The following is a 13410-nucleotide window of genomic DNA, read 5'->3' on the forward strand; positions in this document are numbered from 1 at the left end:
AGACAGAATGACCCAGCGCTGCCTGTGTCCTGGACCTCCGTGGCTTTCACAAGCCTACACAAAGGTATAGACCAGCCAGGGCCAGGGCAGCTGATAGGCCTGCTCGCTCAGGTGAGAGGGGTAGACACATGGAGACTGAGGGATTCAGGGAGGTTCCCAGGTTTGCCAGCTCTTGGCAAACTCCACAGTTCTGAGTACACTCGGATAGCTGGACACTCTACTCTCTGGCTACTCCCTCGGCCACAGGCAGAGGTCCTTGGGATGTCAGGTTATTGGTGATTATGGTGACAGCCTTGAGGTTGGTGGTCCTGGACCAGGGCAAGGCAACCAGGTTGCTGCCAGAGGGAGGCCACAGTAAAGGAGGTCACCTATGGACCTCAGGTCAAAGTCACAGGCGCAGATGGCTTCGTCTTCTCGGGGCCACCTCTCCTGTGGCCCTGGGGACGATGTCTGGCCACATCAGCCCATTATCAGGGAGGGACAGAGCAGCATGCATAGGACTTCCTCTCCTTGTCTTGTACAAGGAAGGATGAGCTGCTTGGAGCTGCCCCTCTGTAGCCCGGCCAGATGTCTATGGGTTCCTTATCATAAACTCTCCTGCCACAGGACCCAGCCACAGGGTCTGGGCATCCGAACTCCTAGTTCAGGCTCCAGCCAGTCCATGTACTCTGATGGCCAGGACATGGCACCATGAAGGGTGATCTTCTTCTCACCACAGGCAAGGACATGTTTTGTTGTTTTGTTTGTTGTTTTAGAGGCTGGGTTTCACTTTGTAGCCCAGGCTGTCTTGGAACATGCTGTGTAGATCCAGCTGGCCTCAAACTCAGTTTGTCTGCCCCCTGAGTGCTGGGATTTAAGAAGGTGAGCTCCACCACTTCCAGCCTATTGCTGGTACTATTTATTGCCCACCCCCACCCCCCTTGTGATTCTAATGCAGAGATGGATTGAGTGCTGGTCTCTAGATTTTCAGAAGTCATAAAAGAAAACAAAACCTGGACTCCTGATAAAGGAAGGAGTGGTCATTCACTTTCATTGGTCTAGAACCTGGGGATCTTCATCCTCGCGGCAGAAATCTGCTGGGGCCTGGGGATAGCCAGGGCAGTGCTCGCCAGTCCAGTAAGGGGGACATTAATTGAGTATCTACTACATGCTGGGCAGAAACGTACACATCTGCTTCCCTCAGAACCGCTTCAGAGATGCAGAAACTCAGTGCAGATAAGACCCTTGCCCCAGCGTATTCCTCTGGTGAGTGCCTGGAGATTCGGAACCCAGGGTCGTCCATCAGACATCTTGTTCCGCATAGACTAGGAAGAGCTCACCCGCTTCTCTCCGGAGGTCCCTCCTATGTAGTGACAGCGACCTCGTAGCCTCTTGAGGAGGGTCAGAGTCCTGGACATCATGGTGGGTGAGTGCGGACCAGGCTGGTTCTCCAGCCACGTAGAGTGGGGACGGAGGGCTGGCTGTGTGTCCGCTGGGGCTGCGGCGGGCACCGCCCGCACTTTGGAGGGTGCGTGTCCTGGGGAGAGTTCCGAGGGGGAGGTGCACCGGGCGCCCTCGCCCGGCCGCACAGGTGTGCTGGGTGCCATGGAGACGGCGCCGCGCCAGCCCCCTCCTTCCCTGAGACCCGCGAGGCGCGGGGCGGGCGGCAGAGTCCGGCGGACCGCAGCGCTGCCAGGGCGCTGCACCCCGAACCCCAAGGGAGTGAGCGCCCCCTGCCCGCCTGCGAGCGACCCGGTGAAGCGGGGATGAGGGTAGGACACCCAGACCCCTTGCGCCTCTCTGCCCCAGCCCATCCGCCCGAAGGTGCCCACCTCCACTGAAGAGTGTCCTGGAGCAGACAGTATGGAGGGTGAGTGTCACTAGGGTCGGGGGTCAGGGTGGGATAGGCTACTGACCCGGGGACAGTGGTTGGGGGGCAGGCAGGGAGAAGAGGCACTGTACCCCCCGGGCAGCCAGAGACTGACACTAATACTCGTGTGTGTGTGTGTGTGTGTGTGTGTGTGTGTGTGTGTGTGTGTGAGAGAGAGAGAGAGAGAGAGACAGACAGACAGACAGACAGACAACAGATAGAGATAGACAAAGAGACAGATACATACACACACAAACACACACACACACTCAAAGATGCAAAGACCCTGAGAGAGAGATAGAAACAGATCTGAGGGTGCCTCTGTGTTCATGGGGTTGGGAGGAGGAAAGACTTGTGTATGTATGTGTATGTGTGCAAGAGAGACAGAAAGACAAGAGACAGGGAAACAGAGACACCGAGAGAGACAGACACAGACACAGAGATGCAGGGAAGATGCTGACAGAGTGATGTGTGGGTGCCTCTATGTCCAGGGTACATGTGTGTGAAGGGGTGGGGGGACACCCGTGTCTGTGGGTGCCTGTGCATGCCATCTCTAATTCCTAAACAGTGGCTCTTTTGTGACCATGTGAGGATAGTTTAGGTTCTACCCGTAGGGAACTGTCGCCAACTTAGCTGGCTTGCTGGGCTCGGGAGAGGGATAGACTCCTAGAGGAGGTGGCCTCCATGATTCCCCTAGGAAAGGACCCAAACTCAGAGAGCCTAGGAGGAATAATAGCCCAAAGCTTAGTGTGCTGGCTTCAGCCATATCAGGTGAGGGTCCAGACCCCCATCTCCGTCCATGTGGACAAAGGGAGTTATATTTAGATTAAGAAACTAGAGGACTAAGGGCTGGTCCACTGACTTGCTGGGTGTTTCGGAGATGGTGCCCAAGCCTTTCTGTACCAGTGGTTACCCAGCTGATGGATAGAAGAACTAACATGTAATAGGACTTCACAGGGGTGGGGGAGGGTGGGAAGTTGTGAGGATAAATTGAGACAGGGCGCATTGAACATATTCATACCAGTAAGTGAAATCTGTTGAAAGCTCTGGGGTTTCAGTGAGTAATTGCAGGGGTCACTACAGGGGATAAAAAGGGGATTTTACAGGCAATCGTGGGAGGTGTGCCGACAGCTTGCCGAGGAGCTGGGAAGAGATACAGGGAGGGATGTGTAACCCAGGATGAAGCTGGAAGATCCCTAGAATCTGTAAGAAGGATGGTTAGCAAAGTGCAGAAACAAAGCAAAAAAGGGAAGGGGCCAGATCTGCTCAGAGCTGGGGGCTTTGGGGCCTCTGATGAGCTGAGTAGAATAAAACCCCCGGGGTGGGGGGGGGGACAGAAAGCATTGAGTCACCTGCAGCCAGGGAGCTCACCCTTCAAAACCTGGCTGTACACATGGCATCCCAGGGACCCAGAGGCAGTTGCAGATAAGATCATTGCTGTAGAGGAAATTACAGCAAATGAAAGGGGAGGGGGAAAAAGTCCCGAAGATAGGCACCTGTCCTGATTTTCAAAAAAGGTGGAAAGATAATCTCTGAAACCCACTAAACTGCTCAAATGTAACGCTGGCCTCTTAGGATGCCAGAGAAAATCACTGAACGAATAGTGAACATTTGAGAGATGAGAAAGCTAGAGCGTGGCTTCGGCGTTTTGCAGAGGAAGACATTCTGCACATCTACAAAGTCTGCGTGTGTTCGCCTAGACATGATAAACTAGATAAATTAAGTTAAAGATAAGAGGCACCTGCAGTGATGTCATTAAAGAAGACACTTAGGGGCTGCGGGGGGGGGGGGGGGGGGGGGGGAGTGGCAAACTGGCACAAGAGGCCGTGAGTTCAGTTCCCAGCATGGGGAGGTGGGGAGACAGACTGTGCTTAGGGACAGACTGTGCTTAGGATTGTGTTTGTTGGCATGGAAATGTGTCCATCATCTACGGTGGATTGATTATGCTATATGCGAGTTTATACTATAAACAGGTTAAACGACTATTAAAAAGCAGAGTTTAGAGTGCATGCAGAATGATCCCCTCATGCAAAGTTACATAGTTTTATTACCAGATATATCTATCTGTCTATCTCCATCATCTATCTGTGAATGAAATTCATATACAATGAGAGTCATTAGCATCTTCTTTGGATTCCCTGGTTTCCGAGGCATCCCCTAAGACAAGGATTTGGGAATAGGGAGTTTATTTGGGAGTTGCCTCAGGGAAGCAGAGGTGAGGCGTGGGGGGGACAGCAGAAAGAAAAGGAGCTGGGGCCGAGGCTAGTTGGTTGGTCTTGCTTGCCTAGCATGAAGGAAACTCTGGGTTCTATTCTCCTACAACTCGTGAGCTGGACTTGCTAGTGAATACCCGTAATCCCAGCATTTGGAAGGCAGAAGCTACATAGCAAGTTCAAGGCCAGCCTGAGCTAAATGAGAAGGGGCTCTAGCTGCTGCTTGCTCCTCTTTGCTGGTTGAAGGTTATTCCACTCTGTTGTTCCTGCTATGGCTTCAAAAAGCAAAGTAGAGAGACCCTAGGTGCCACTAGGATGGGGCATTGGAAATATGAGAACCCCATTGTCCCAGCTGACACCTCTGAGCTAAGGGAATATGGTGTAAGGTAGTCAAATGCATTATCCCAGCAGGTGTATCCCAGGGTGTTCCCATTCAGTGATGGTCCCTTTGCCTTCTGTGGTGCTGGGAACCATGCATGTCTTTAAGAACTAAAAACACTTTCAGAGCTGGGGCTGGGACTCAGCAGTCAAGCGCTTGCCTGGCCTGCCTCAGGCTCCAGGTTTGAGCTCCAGTTCAGCAAAACAAACACAAATTTCCAGGGGGTGGGGGAAAAATAATCTAGTGTTCACTAGGAGCTGCTGTAAGAGCAAATCACAACAAATTTCCAGTCTTGGGAGGTAAACAAATGGATTATAGCAGTGTTGCGTGAACTGAGGAGAAGTCTAGAGGGCTGTCAGCGAGAGATGTCATTAAAGCCTTGGTAGCAGTTTCTGGGTTCTCAAGAGGGGAAAAAAGAGGCATGCTTTGCACATCTGTAGCTAGAAGCCCAAACAGCTATAAGGCCCGGGGAAATGGCTCAGTGGGTAAGGGGCTTATGGCACAAGTCCAAGCACCCGAGTTCAGACCCTCATCACCCACATAAAAGCTAGGTGCAGAGGTATGTGCCCATAACTTCAGTGCCATGAGGAGGGAGGAAGAAGCAGATCCTGCGGGCTTGCTGGCCAGATCGGAAATGGCAAGCTCTGGCTTCAGTGCCAGACCTATCTGAAAAAAACGAAGTAGAAGCCAGCTGTGGTGGTGCATGCCTTTATCACAGCACTCGGGAGATGGAAACAAGCAGATCTCCATGAGGTCCTCCAGTTCCAGTCCAGCCTGATCTACATAGCAAGTTCCAAGCCTGCCAAGATTCTGTCTCAAAAATAAAAGGAAATTGGTAGACAGAGGAAGATGCCAAAGTTGAACTCTGGCCTCCCCGGGTTTGATTCCTGGCTAGACTGTAGAGAATTTTTTAAAAAATGTATTGTGTATGTGTGCATACCACAGCTGTATGCAGAGGTCAGAGGACAATGAGTCAGTTCTCATTTCCCTTTTTCTTTCTTTTTTTTTTTTTTCTTTTTCTTTTGAGACAGGGTCTCTCTATGTAGCCCTGGCTGTACTAGAACTTGCTAGGTAGACCAGGCTGGCTTCGAACTCACAGAGATCAGCCTCTATCCCCTAACCCCAAGTACTTAGGTTTAAAGGTGTGGAGTGCCACATTCAGCTATCCCTGTTCACTTTGACCTGGCTTCTGGAGATCAACTCAGGTTGCCAGACTTGTGTGCAAGTGCCTTTCCCTGCTGAGCCAGTTTGCGCCCCAGAGCTGGGATTCTTGAGTAGCCAGATCAGAACTATGACCTGGGGGGGACTCTGAGGCCTCAGAAGCTTCCTCCTAACCCCTGAAGACAGACACTATAATCTGCAGAGTCCCAGCCTTGTTCCTGGTACCGCTGGTGCAAGATGAAGGCTGAGTTGGAAGAGAGATTGCATCCCACCCTGACTCCGCAGATGCAGTGGCTTTCTCCTAGGAGCCCCTGGCAGCCTTCACAGCTAGCCTGAGTGAGTGGAGGCACTGAGCATATAGCATCCATGAGGCCCTGGGTTAAGTCCCTAGCACTGAATAAAACTGGGCTTCAGGGCACACACCTACAATCCCAGCTCTCGAAGCAGAAAGATCAGAAATTCAAGGTGATTCTTGGCTATAGACAGAGTTTGCGGCCAACTTGGGCCACATGAGACTCTATCAGGGAGAGGCTGAGAGACAGAATATATTTCTGCCCAGCCAGGTTTGTTGACTCCAAAAGGTCCTGGCTCTGAGAGCCTGGAGGGTCCCGGGGAAGCGGCTGTTCAGTGCTGAGTGAGGGAACACGGTCACTCTCCACCAGTTCTACTTAAATGACACTAAATGAAGACATAAACTCGGTCTCGCCAAAGCCTTTTGCTGCTCTCATTAGTAACCGGAATTTTGTCGAGAGTGATGCACTTTCAGATTTCAGGGTTGACTTCTTTTGAAATGCAAATGTCTCAGGGACTGAGACATTTCCTCATCCAGGGAACAAATTTATCAAAGTTTTTTTTTTTTTTTTAAATATTTCTTTTGGGTTTTCATGAGACAGGATTTTTCTGCATAAACCATGGCTGTCCTGGAACTCATTCTGTAGACCAGGCTGGCTTCGAACTCCACCTACCTCTGCCTCCCAAGCATTGAGACTAAAGGCATGTGCCACCACTCGCCCTGCTGTCTTTTAAAAAAAAAAAAAACAAAACTTAATTTAAAAATTATGTGTCTGTGTGTGGCTATGTACATATGAAGGCAGATTACCAAACCCTCCCCCGTGCCAAAAGAGGGTGGTGTCAGACCCCCCCCCCCAGCTGCAGCTCTAGGCAGTTAGTTGTAAATCCTACCCCCACCCCAAGGTAGATGCTGGGAACCTGACTCAGGTTCTCACACTGCTGCCCCCTGCTGAGCCATCTCTCCAGCTCCATCAAAGTCTTTCCTAAACAAGATCCTGCTGAGAAGTGAGAGATAAGAAACCCACTGGGGACTGGAACACGGAAGCTCTGGGTGCTGACACATGGGAAGGAAGTGTTATGGCAGAATGGATCCCAAAGAGCTGGATTTTCTTCCCTTGCTTCTTAGCTGAGCCCAGAGTGGCTCCGGTTCTGCCTCTAACTATTGTGTCTTCCTGCTTCGGGCAGTGCTGCCTTTCTTTTGTGACAAGGTCGCCTGTACCACCCCCACCCCCGCTGAGGATGACCTTGAACTCTGGATCCTCCGGCCTTTACCTTCCCCTGGGATGAGGTCACAGGTAGGCACCACCACACCTGCCTTGAGCGATGTTTTAAATGATCCTTGTGGCATTCATGATGTCAGACATGCACGGGCGTTTGGAAGTCCAGGCCCTCTCCTAATTACTCAAAGAGCCCTAATTGAACACTTGAGGGCTTTAGAGGGGTCCTGATGAGCTCAAAGAGGATGAGACACTATGAGAGGTAACAGAGTGTGTGTGTGGGGGGGCTCAGACTTGCAGCATGCCCCCCACGAATCCTGAGGTCATGTAGGGGCAGAATCGCTGTACTGTGCTGCCCTGTGCTCTGAGAGCAAGTCTCCTTGTCTTTGAGCTTTGATTTTTCTGTGAAATGGAAAGAATTCTTCCCTGATCAGAGGTAGTTGGATAGTGCATAAGACACATGTTTAAAACTGGCAAGGTGATACACACCTCTAATCCCAGCACTTGGAATGTAGAGGCAGGAAGACCAAGAGCAGCCTAGGCTGCATGAGACCACCCCTTCCCTTTTTGAAAGGGCCAATAACCATGAAAAGAACAGAAAGCAGAGCCCGTGTAGAGCAGCTAAAGCAGTGCTTGGAGGAAAATTCATTGCCCTCAGAACTAGGGACCAGTCATTCACCGTCTCTGCATTCTAGGCCATACACCAGATAGTGGTGGCCTTTGAAGCTGAGTGAGGCATGGCAGCTGCCTCTAAGATGTGTCCAGTGTGGAGGAAGGAAAGAATCTTCTATATGTAGGGGCACTGGGAAGTGGAATAGGGTGAGCAGTGTGGTACTGAGGGATATTGAGCAGGCTGACCCGGAAGAAGTAGCCATCACAGAGCCTGGATGGGAAACTATAGATACAGGAAGCTATAGACAGACAGGAAACTACTGAGCATGTTCAGCCTGGCCCAGAGCAAGCCAAAGGACAGCAGGTCTCTCCCCTTTAAGTCTGTTCCACCTCTGCTTACCTTTTTTTTTTTTTTTTTTAAGGTTTTCTTTTCTTAAATGTTATGTGATTATCTGCATGTGTGTATACTATGTGTGTGCCTGGTGCCCATGGAAGCCAGAAGCAGGCAATGGATGCCCTAGAACTGGAGTTGCAGGTGGTTGTGAACCAGTATGTGGGTATTGAGAACCAAACCCAGATCCTCTCCAAGAGCAGCCAGTGCCCTTAACCACTGAGACACCTGCCTTTCCAAAGTTTGGAATCCCTTTCAAGGGGCTGAAGGGATATGCTTAATATGTGAGATAAGAGCAATTCGGTTTCCAGGAGAAGTAAAGGACGTGAAGGGAGGCGTTTCTGAATACAGGTGTTGATGGCAAAACAGCAAACACACACCAGAGAGTTGCTGGGGGGAAAAAAAGAGAGAGAGAAATGGAAAGGCCCCATATAGCCAGGCAGTAGTGGCACAAGCCTTTAATCCCAGCACTTGGGAGGCAGGGGTAGGCGGATCTCTGTGAGTTCAAGGCCAGCCTGTTCTACAGAGTGAGTTCCAGGACAGCTAGGGCTACACAAAGAAGCCCTGGAGAGAGAGAGAGAGAGAGAGAGAGAGAGAGAGAGAGAGAGAGAGAGAGAGAGAGAGAGAGAGAGAGAGAGAGAGAGAGAGAGAGAGAGAGAGAGAGAGAGAGACAGAGAAAGAGAGACAGAGACAGAGAAAGAGAGACAGAGACAGAGAGAGAGACAGAGAGAGACAGAGACAGAGAGACAGAGAGAGACAGAGGGAGAGAGACAGAGAGAGACGGAGGGAGAGGGAGAGACAGAGGGAGAGGGAGAGACAGAGGGAGAGAGAGAGGAAGAAAGAAAGAAAGAAAAGAGAAACAAAGGGGGGAAAGGCTGGGTTTTTATCCAGAAAAGCAGCAGGGGAGAAAGAACTGCTTGATGAGTCTGCAAAGCCCATTTCAGACAGAGCGGGTTCCTTATTCACTTCAGCCACTAGGTGGGGACTAGGCTCTGGGAAGGTGTGTGTCTAGGGAACTAAGGGAAGGCCTATTCTTCACTGGAGGGGGCAGGTGCCCTAGAATGACAGCGGCTTTGCTATGGGGCTTTGCTATGGGGAAGTGCATGATCTGGGGCCTCGGGACTTGAAGGCACTTAAGGACCATTTGTTTACATGGCCTTGTTACACCTGCAGTATCTAGGGACTGGGCTTGGGGCAGGCATGGCGGAATCACTCCCATCTTGGGTGGTTTGTCTTTTCCCTCCATCAGGATGGATGTGTCTTCATCTTCAACAGGGTTGGTCAGCTGGAGGGGGCGGGGCTTGATCTCTCCAGGTGGCTGATAGGGTCTAACTACAGCAGGCCTGGCCCAACAAGGAGATAGAAGGGCTTGCTTGGGGCTAAAGAGGTGGCTCAGTGTAAGAGCATTGGCTGCTCTGGCTTCCAATCATCCCTCTCCTGGCCTCTGCAGGCACCAGGCACTCAAGTGGTGCACAGGCACACATTTAGTATGGTTCTCCAGTCATCTGCTCAGGTTTGTCAACTCCAAGGATTTCTGTAGGCTCACTTGCTTTTACTTACTGTCTTATTTAGGGCTTCTGTTGCTGTGAAGAGACACCATAACCATGGCAACTCCTATAAGGGAAAACGTTTCATTGGGTCTGGCTTACAGTTTAAAAAATTCAGTCCATTATCATCATCGCAGGACACGGCAGCATGCAGGCAGACATGGTGCTAGAGAAGGAGCTGAGAGTCCTACATCTTGATCTGTAGGTAACAGGAAGTGAACCTTCGCACTGGGCATGGCTTGAACATATAGGAAACCTTAAAGCCCACCCCCATAGTGATACACTTCCTCCAAGAAGGCCACACCTCCTGAAAGTGCCACTCCCTATGAGCCAAGCATTCAAACACATGAGTATATTGGGGGGGGGGGCGTATCTATTCAAACCACCACATTCCACTCCCTGGCCCCCACCATATGCTTGTAGCCATAACATAATGCAAAATGCATTTAGTCTAACTTCTAAAGTCCCCATAGTTTATCACAGTCTCAACAATGTTTAAAAGTCCAAAGTTCAAAATTTCTTCTGAGATTCATCCAATCTCTTCACTGTAATCACCTATAAAATCAAAAAACAGATCACATATTTCCAACATATAATGGCATGGGATACACATTATTGTTCCAAAAAATAGGGAAAGGAACATAGTGAGGAAATACTGGACCAAAGCAAGACCAAAAACCACTGGGCAAACTCCAAACTCTGCATCTCCATGTCTGATGTCAAAATGCTCTTTGGATTTCCAATTCAGCTTTGTTGACTGCAACACACTTCTTTCTCTTGGGCTGGTTCCACTCCCTGTTAGCAGCTTTCCTCAGCAGGTATCCCATGACTCTGGCATCTCCAACATCTTGGGGTCTCCAAGGCAATCCAGGCTTCACCTTTACAGCCTCACTCAATGGCCTCGCTGGGCCTCCATGCAGGGATATCCCTGCCACATGCCTGGCCTCAGTGGCTTTCCCTAATCTCAGAGGGAGATTCCATAACCCCTTTCTTGTATCTTTGACTCTAAAGCCAGAACCATGTGGCCAAAGCTGCCAAGTTCTGCTGCTTGCTGGGGCTGGAACATGGCCCCCTCATTCAATTATATCTTCACCAGCTTTCGGTTTACCATGGTTTCCTTCACTGTCTAAGCTTGGCTGTCCTGGAACTTGCTCTGTAGACCAGGCTGGCCTCAAACTCAGACATCTGCTGGCCTCTGCCTTCTGAGTACTGGGGCTAAAGGTGTGCACCTGGACCTAAGATATTCTTTAATTTCTTTTTACAAGTTAGAAGCTTAGCTGGGTCTTGCCCTGAGGTCACCACTTCTTTTATCCCATTTCTTAATCTGTTTATCTCCTTGAACACAGGATTTACCTCTATTCTACCTCCTGATGCCCCTTCCCTCCTCAAATTGTACATTTTGTATTTTCCCTTTTCAGTTTATTCCTTTTCATTATAAATCTTCATTAGAGTTAACACTAGTAACCACACAACAGAGTCTATACTAGGCTGTTTTGAGATTTCCTTTGCCATTGCAATTAATTCAAAACTCTTCACTTTAGCCTCAGGCAGACTTTTTGGACAAGGGTAAAAAGTAGCCATATTCTTCACCAAAATATCACAAAGATGAGCTCTAAGCAACATAATAAAATTCTTCTCTGAAACCTCTTGAGCCAGCACCCCACAGTTTTTCATTCTCAGCACCTCTGTCTTCCATGTTCCTACTAGAATGGCCTGTTAAGCAGCACTTAAAGCATTCCACTGCTTTCCTAAACCACAGTCCCAAAGTCTGTACTACTCCAAACAAAGGGTGGTCAGGCCCTACCACAGCAATACACTAGTCCCTCGTACCCACTTCTGTCTTAGTTAGGGTTTCTATTGCTGTGAAGAGACACCACAACCAAGGCAACTCTTCTAAAGGAGAACTTTTAATTGAGGCTGGCTTACAGTACAGAGGTTTAGTCCATTATCATCATGGTGGCATGCAGGAGAATATGGTGCTGGAGAAGGAGCTGAGAGTTCTACATCTTGATCCACAGGGAGCAGAGGAAGCAACTGTGAACTATGCTGGGTATAGCTTAAGCATATGAGACCTCAAAACCCGCCCCCACAGTGACACACTTCCTCCAACAAGGCTACACCTACTCAACAAGGCCACACCTCCTAATAGTGCCACTCCCTATGGGCCAAGCATTCAACCCCTCAGAGGCCCAGGATGATCAACTTAAATCCCCTTATATTAACCAAGATGCTGAGGTTGCAAGCAACAGATGCTGGTGCCAACTTGACCAACCAGAAACTTCTAGGAAGGGGGTTGAATGGTCATCCAGTGAACAGGAAAGCTGGGTTACTAGGACCCACAATCAGATCCAAAGCAAACGAACTCTCATTGGCTGTCATTTGTCTAGGCATGGGTGCAGACTTCTGATTGACAGTCCCCTCCAAATGCTGCATGCAGGAAGAAGGGCAGGAGCCTGAAGGGAAAACTCATCATGCTCCAGGAAGGGGGAGAGGTAATGGCTATAGAGTGGTTGGCACCCTCCTGTGCTCACTGTTCCCCTGAAAGTGTGTGCTCTGTTTAGAGAGGATCCAACGCATTCAAAGACCATAATTGCCTTCTGGACAGGAAGCATTTCATGCCAGAACAAGAGGAAGCCTTCGCAGAAGTGCATCAAAGCACATCAAAGACTTTGGGGACACCCCCACCCCCTAGAGTTAAGCCTCATTAAAGCTTGGTGCTCAAGGGCGGAAATGGCACAAGTCAGTGGCTCTCAAATCACAAGGGACTGGTCAGAGGAGTTTTTAAAGAAAGTATTCCCAAACGCCATCTCCAGACTCAAGGGGGGTGGGGTGGTGTAGAGAAAATGCCTCCTTAAAATCAAGGTGATTGTGGTGTGAGTTGGAGAGCCACCGACATCATCTGTCTTTTATCCCATGTTTCCATTTCCCTGTCATCAGAAAAGTCAAAATCAAGAGTTAGAATGAAGAAAACCCAAAAAAACTCCTCTGAAGAAACGCCACCCCCCAATGGACAAATACTGTCATTCAAAAAAAAAAATCATCTGCATTTCTCATACACACATTTTATATGGGATTAAAATAGTGCATGTTTATACTGTTTTGTGACCATGACAACCTGAGGTCAATATTTTCCTCATGCCACTAGACCTCCTTCAAAACACCAGGATAACCACCCCCCCCTTCCCGAAGTAGTGTGGTAGGTCTGGGAACCAGTCACTCACTGAGGCTGGTGCCCCGCCCCTGCTGTGCGCAACCGAATGCCAACCTCTCCAGCGCCGCTGTCTTTGCCAATCTGACTGGTGGAAAGGTTACACTGAGTTCTCTTTTAAAGGGCATCTCTCACATTGCCGATGAGTTTGAACTTTTTGTTTCAAGTGGTTACTAGCCATCTGTCCTGGGTTGTGCTCCGTGTCTTTGGCAGCCGCTAGTGTGGCTTTCCTCAGGGGTTCCAGTGTCAGGGTTCACCAATAGGCTCTCTGAGGTGATATTGAATGGATCTGGGGCTGAACTCCCTTGTGTTACCAGGACAAACCAGAAGGTAGCGCCAATGATGCTGTCAATGGTTAAGAAGGCTCTGAACTCTGGGGCACACCTAGACTGGGTCTGAGCTGGACTCCTTCGTTTGGACTTTGCTTCTTGTTCACAGGTGTTTTGCTGCTACTTGGCTTCCATCAGAATACCCGGCATCAAGTGAACTTGACCTCTGACCTCTGTCTATTGTATTAAGAGGGATCTGGTTCCTGGAAGTAA

The 13410-nt window shown here is 49.7% G+C and overlaps 1 protein-coding gene across 1 annotated transcript in view; it reads left to right on the plus strand.

The window, feature by feature from the left end:
- Nucleotides 1-1570: 1570 nt before the first annotated feature.
- The window catches only part of Npffr1 (neuropeptide FF receptor 1), a 35220-nt gene continuing 23380 nt past the window's right edge, over nt 1571-13410 (plus strand). The window contains exon 1 of the mRNA XM_036167999.1: nt 1571-1849. Within this exon, the coding sequence (XP_036023892.1) occupies nt 1843-1849 (7 nt within the window). The 5' untranslated portion in view covers nt 1571-1842. The remainder of the gene's footprint in view (nt 1850-13410) is intronic.

This window comes from Onychomys torridus, chromosome 18, assembly GCF_903995425.1.
Source record: "Onychomys torridus chromosome 18, mOncTor1.1, whole genome shotgun sequence".
Taxonomy (NCBI): domain Eukaryota; kingdom Metazoa; phylum Chordata; class Mammalia; order Rodentia; family Cricetidae; genus Onychomys; species Onychomys torridus.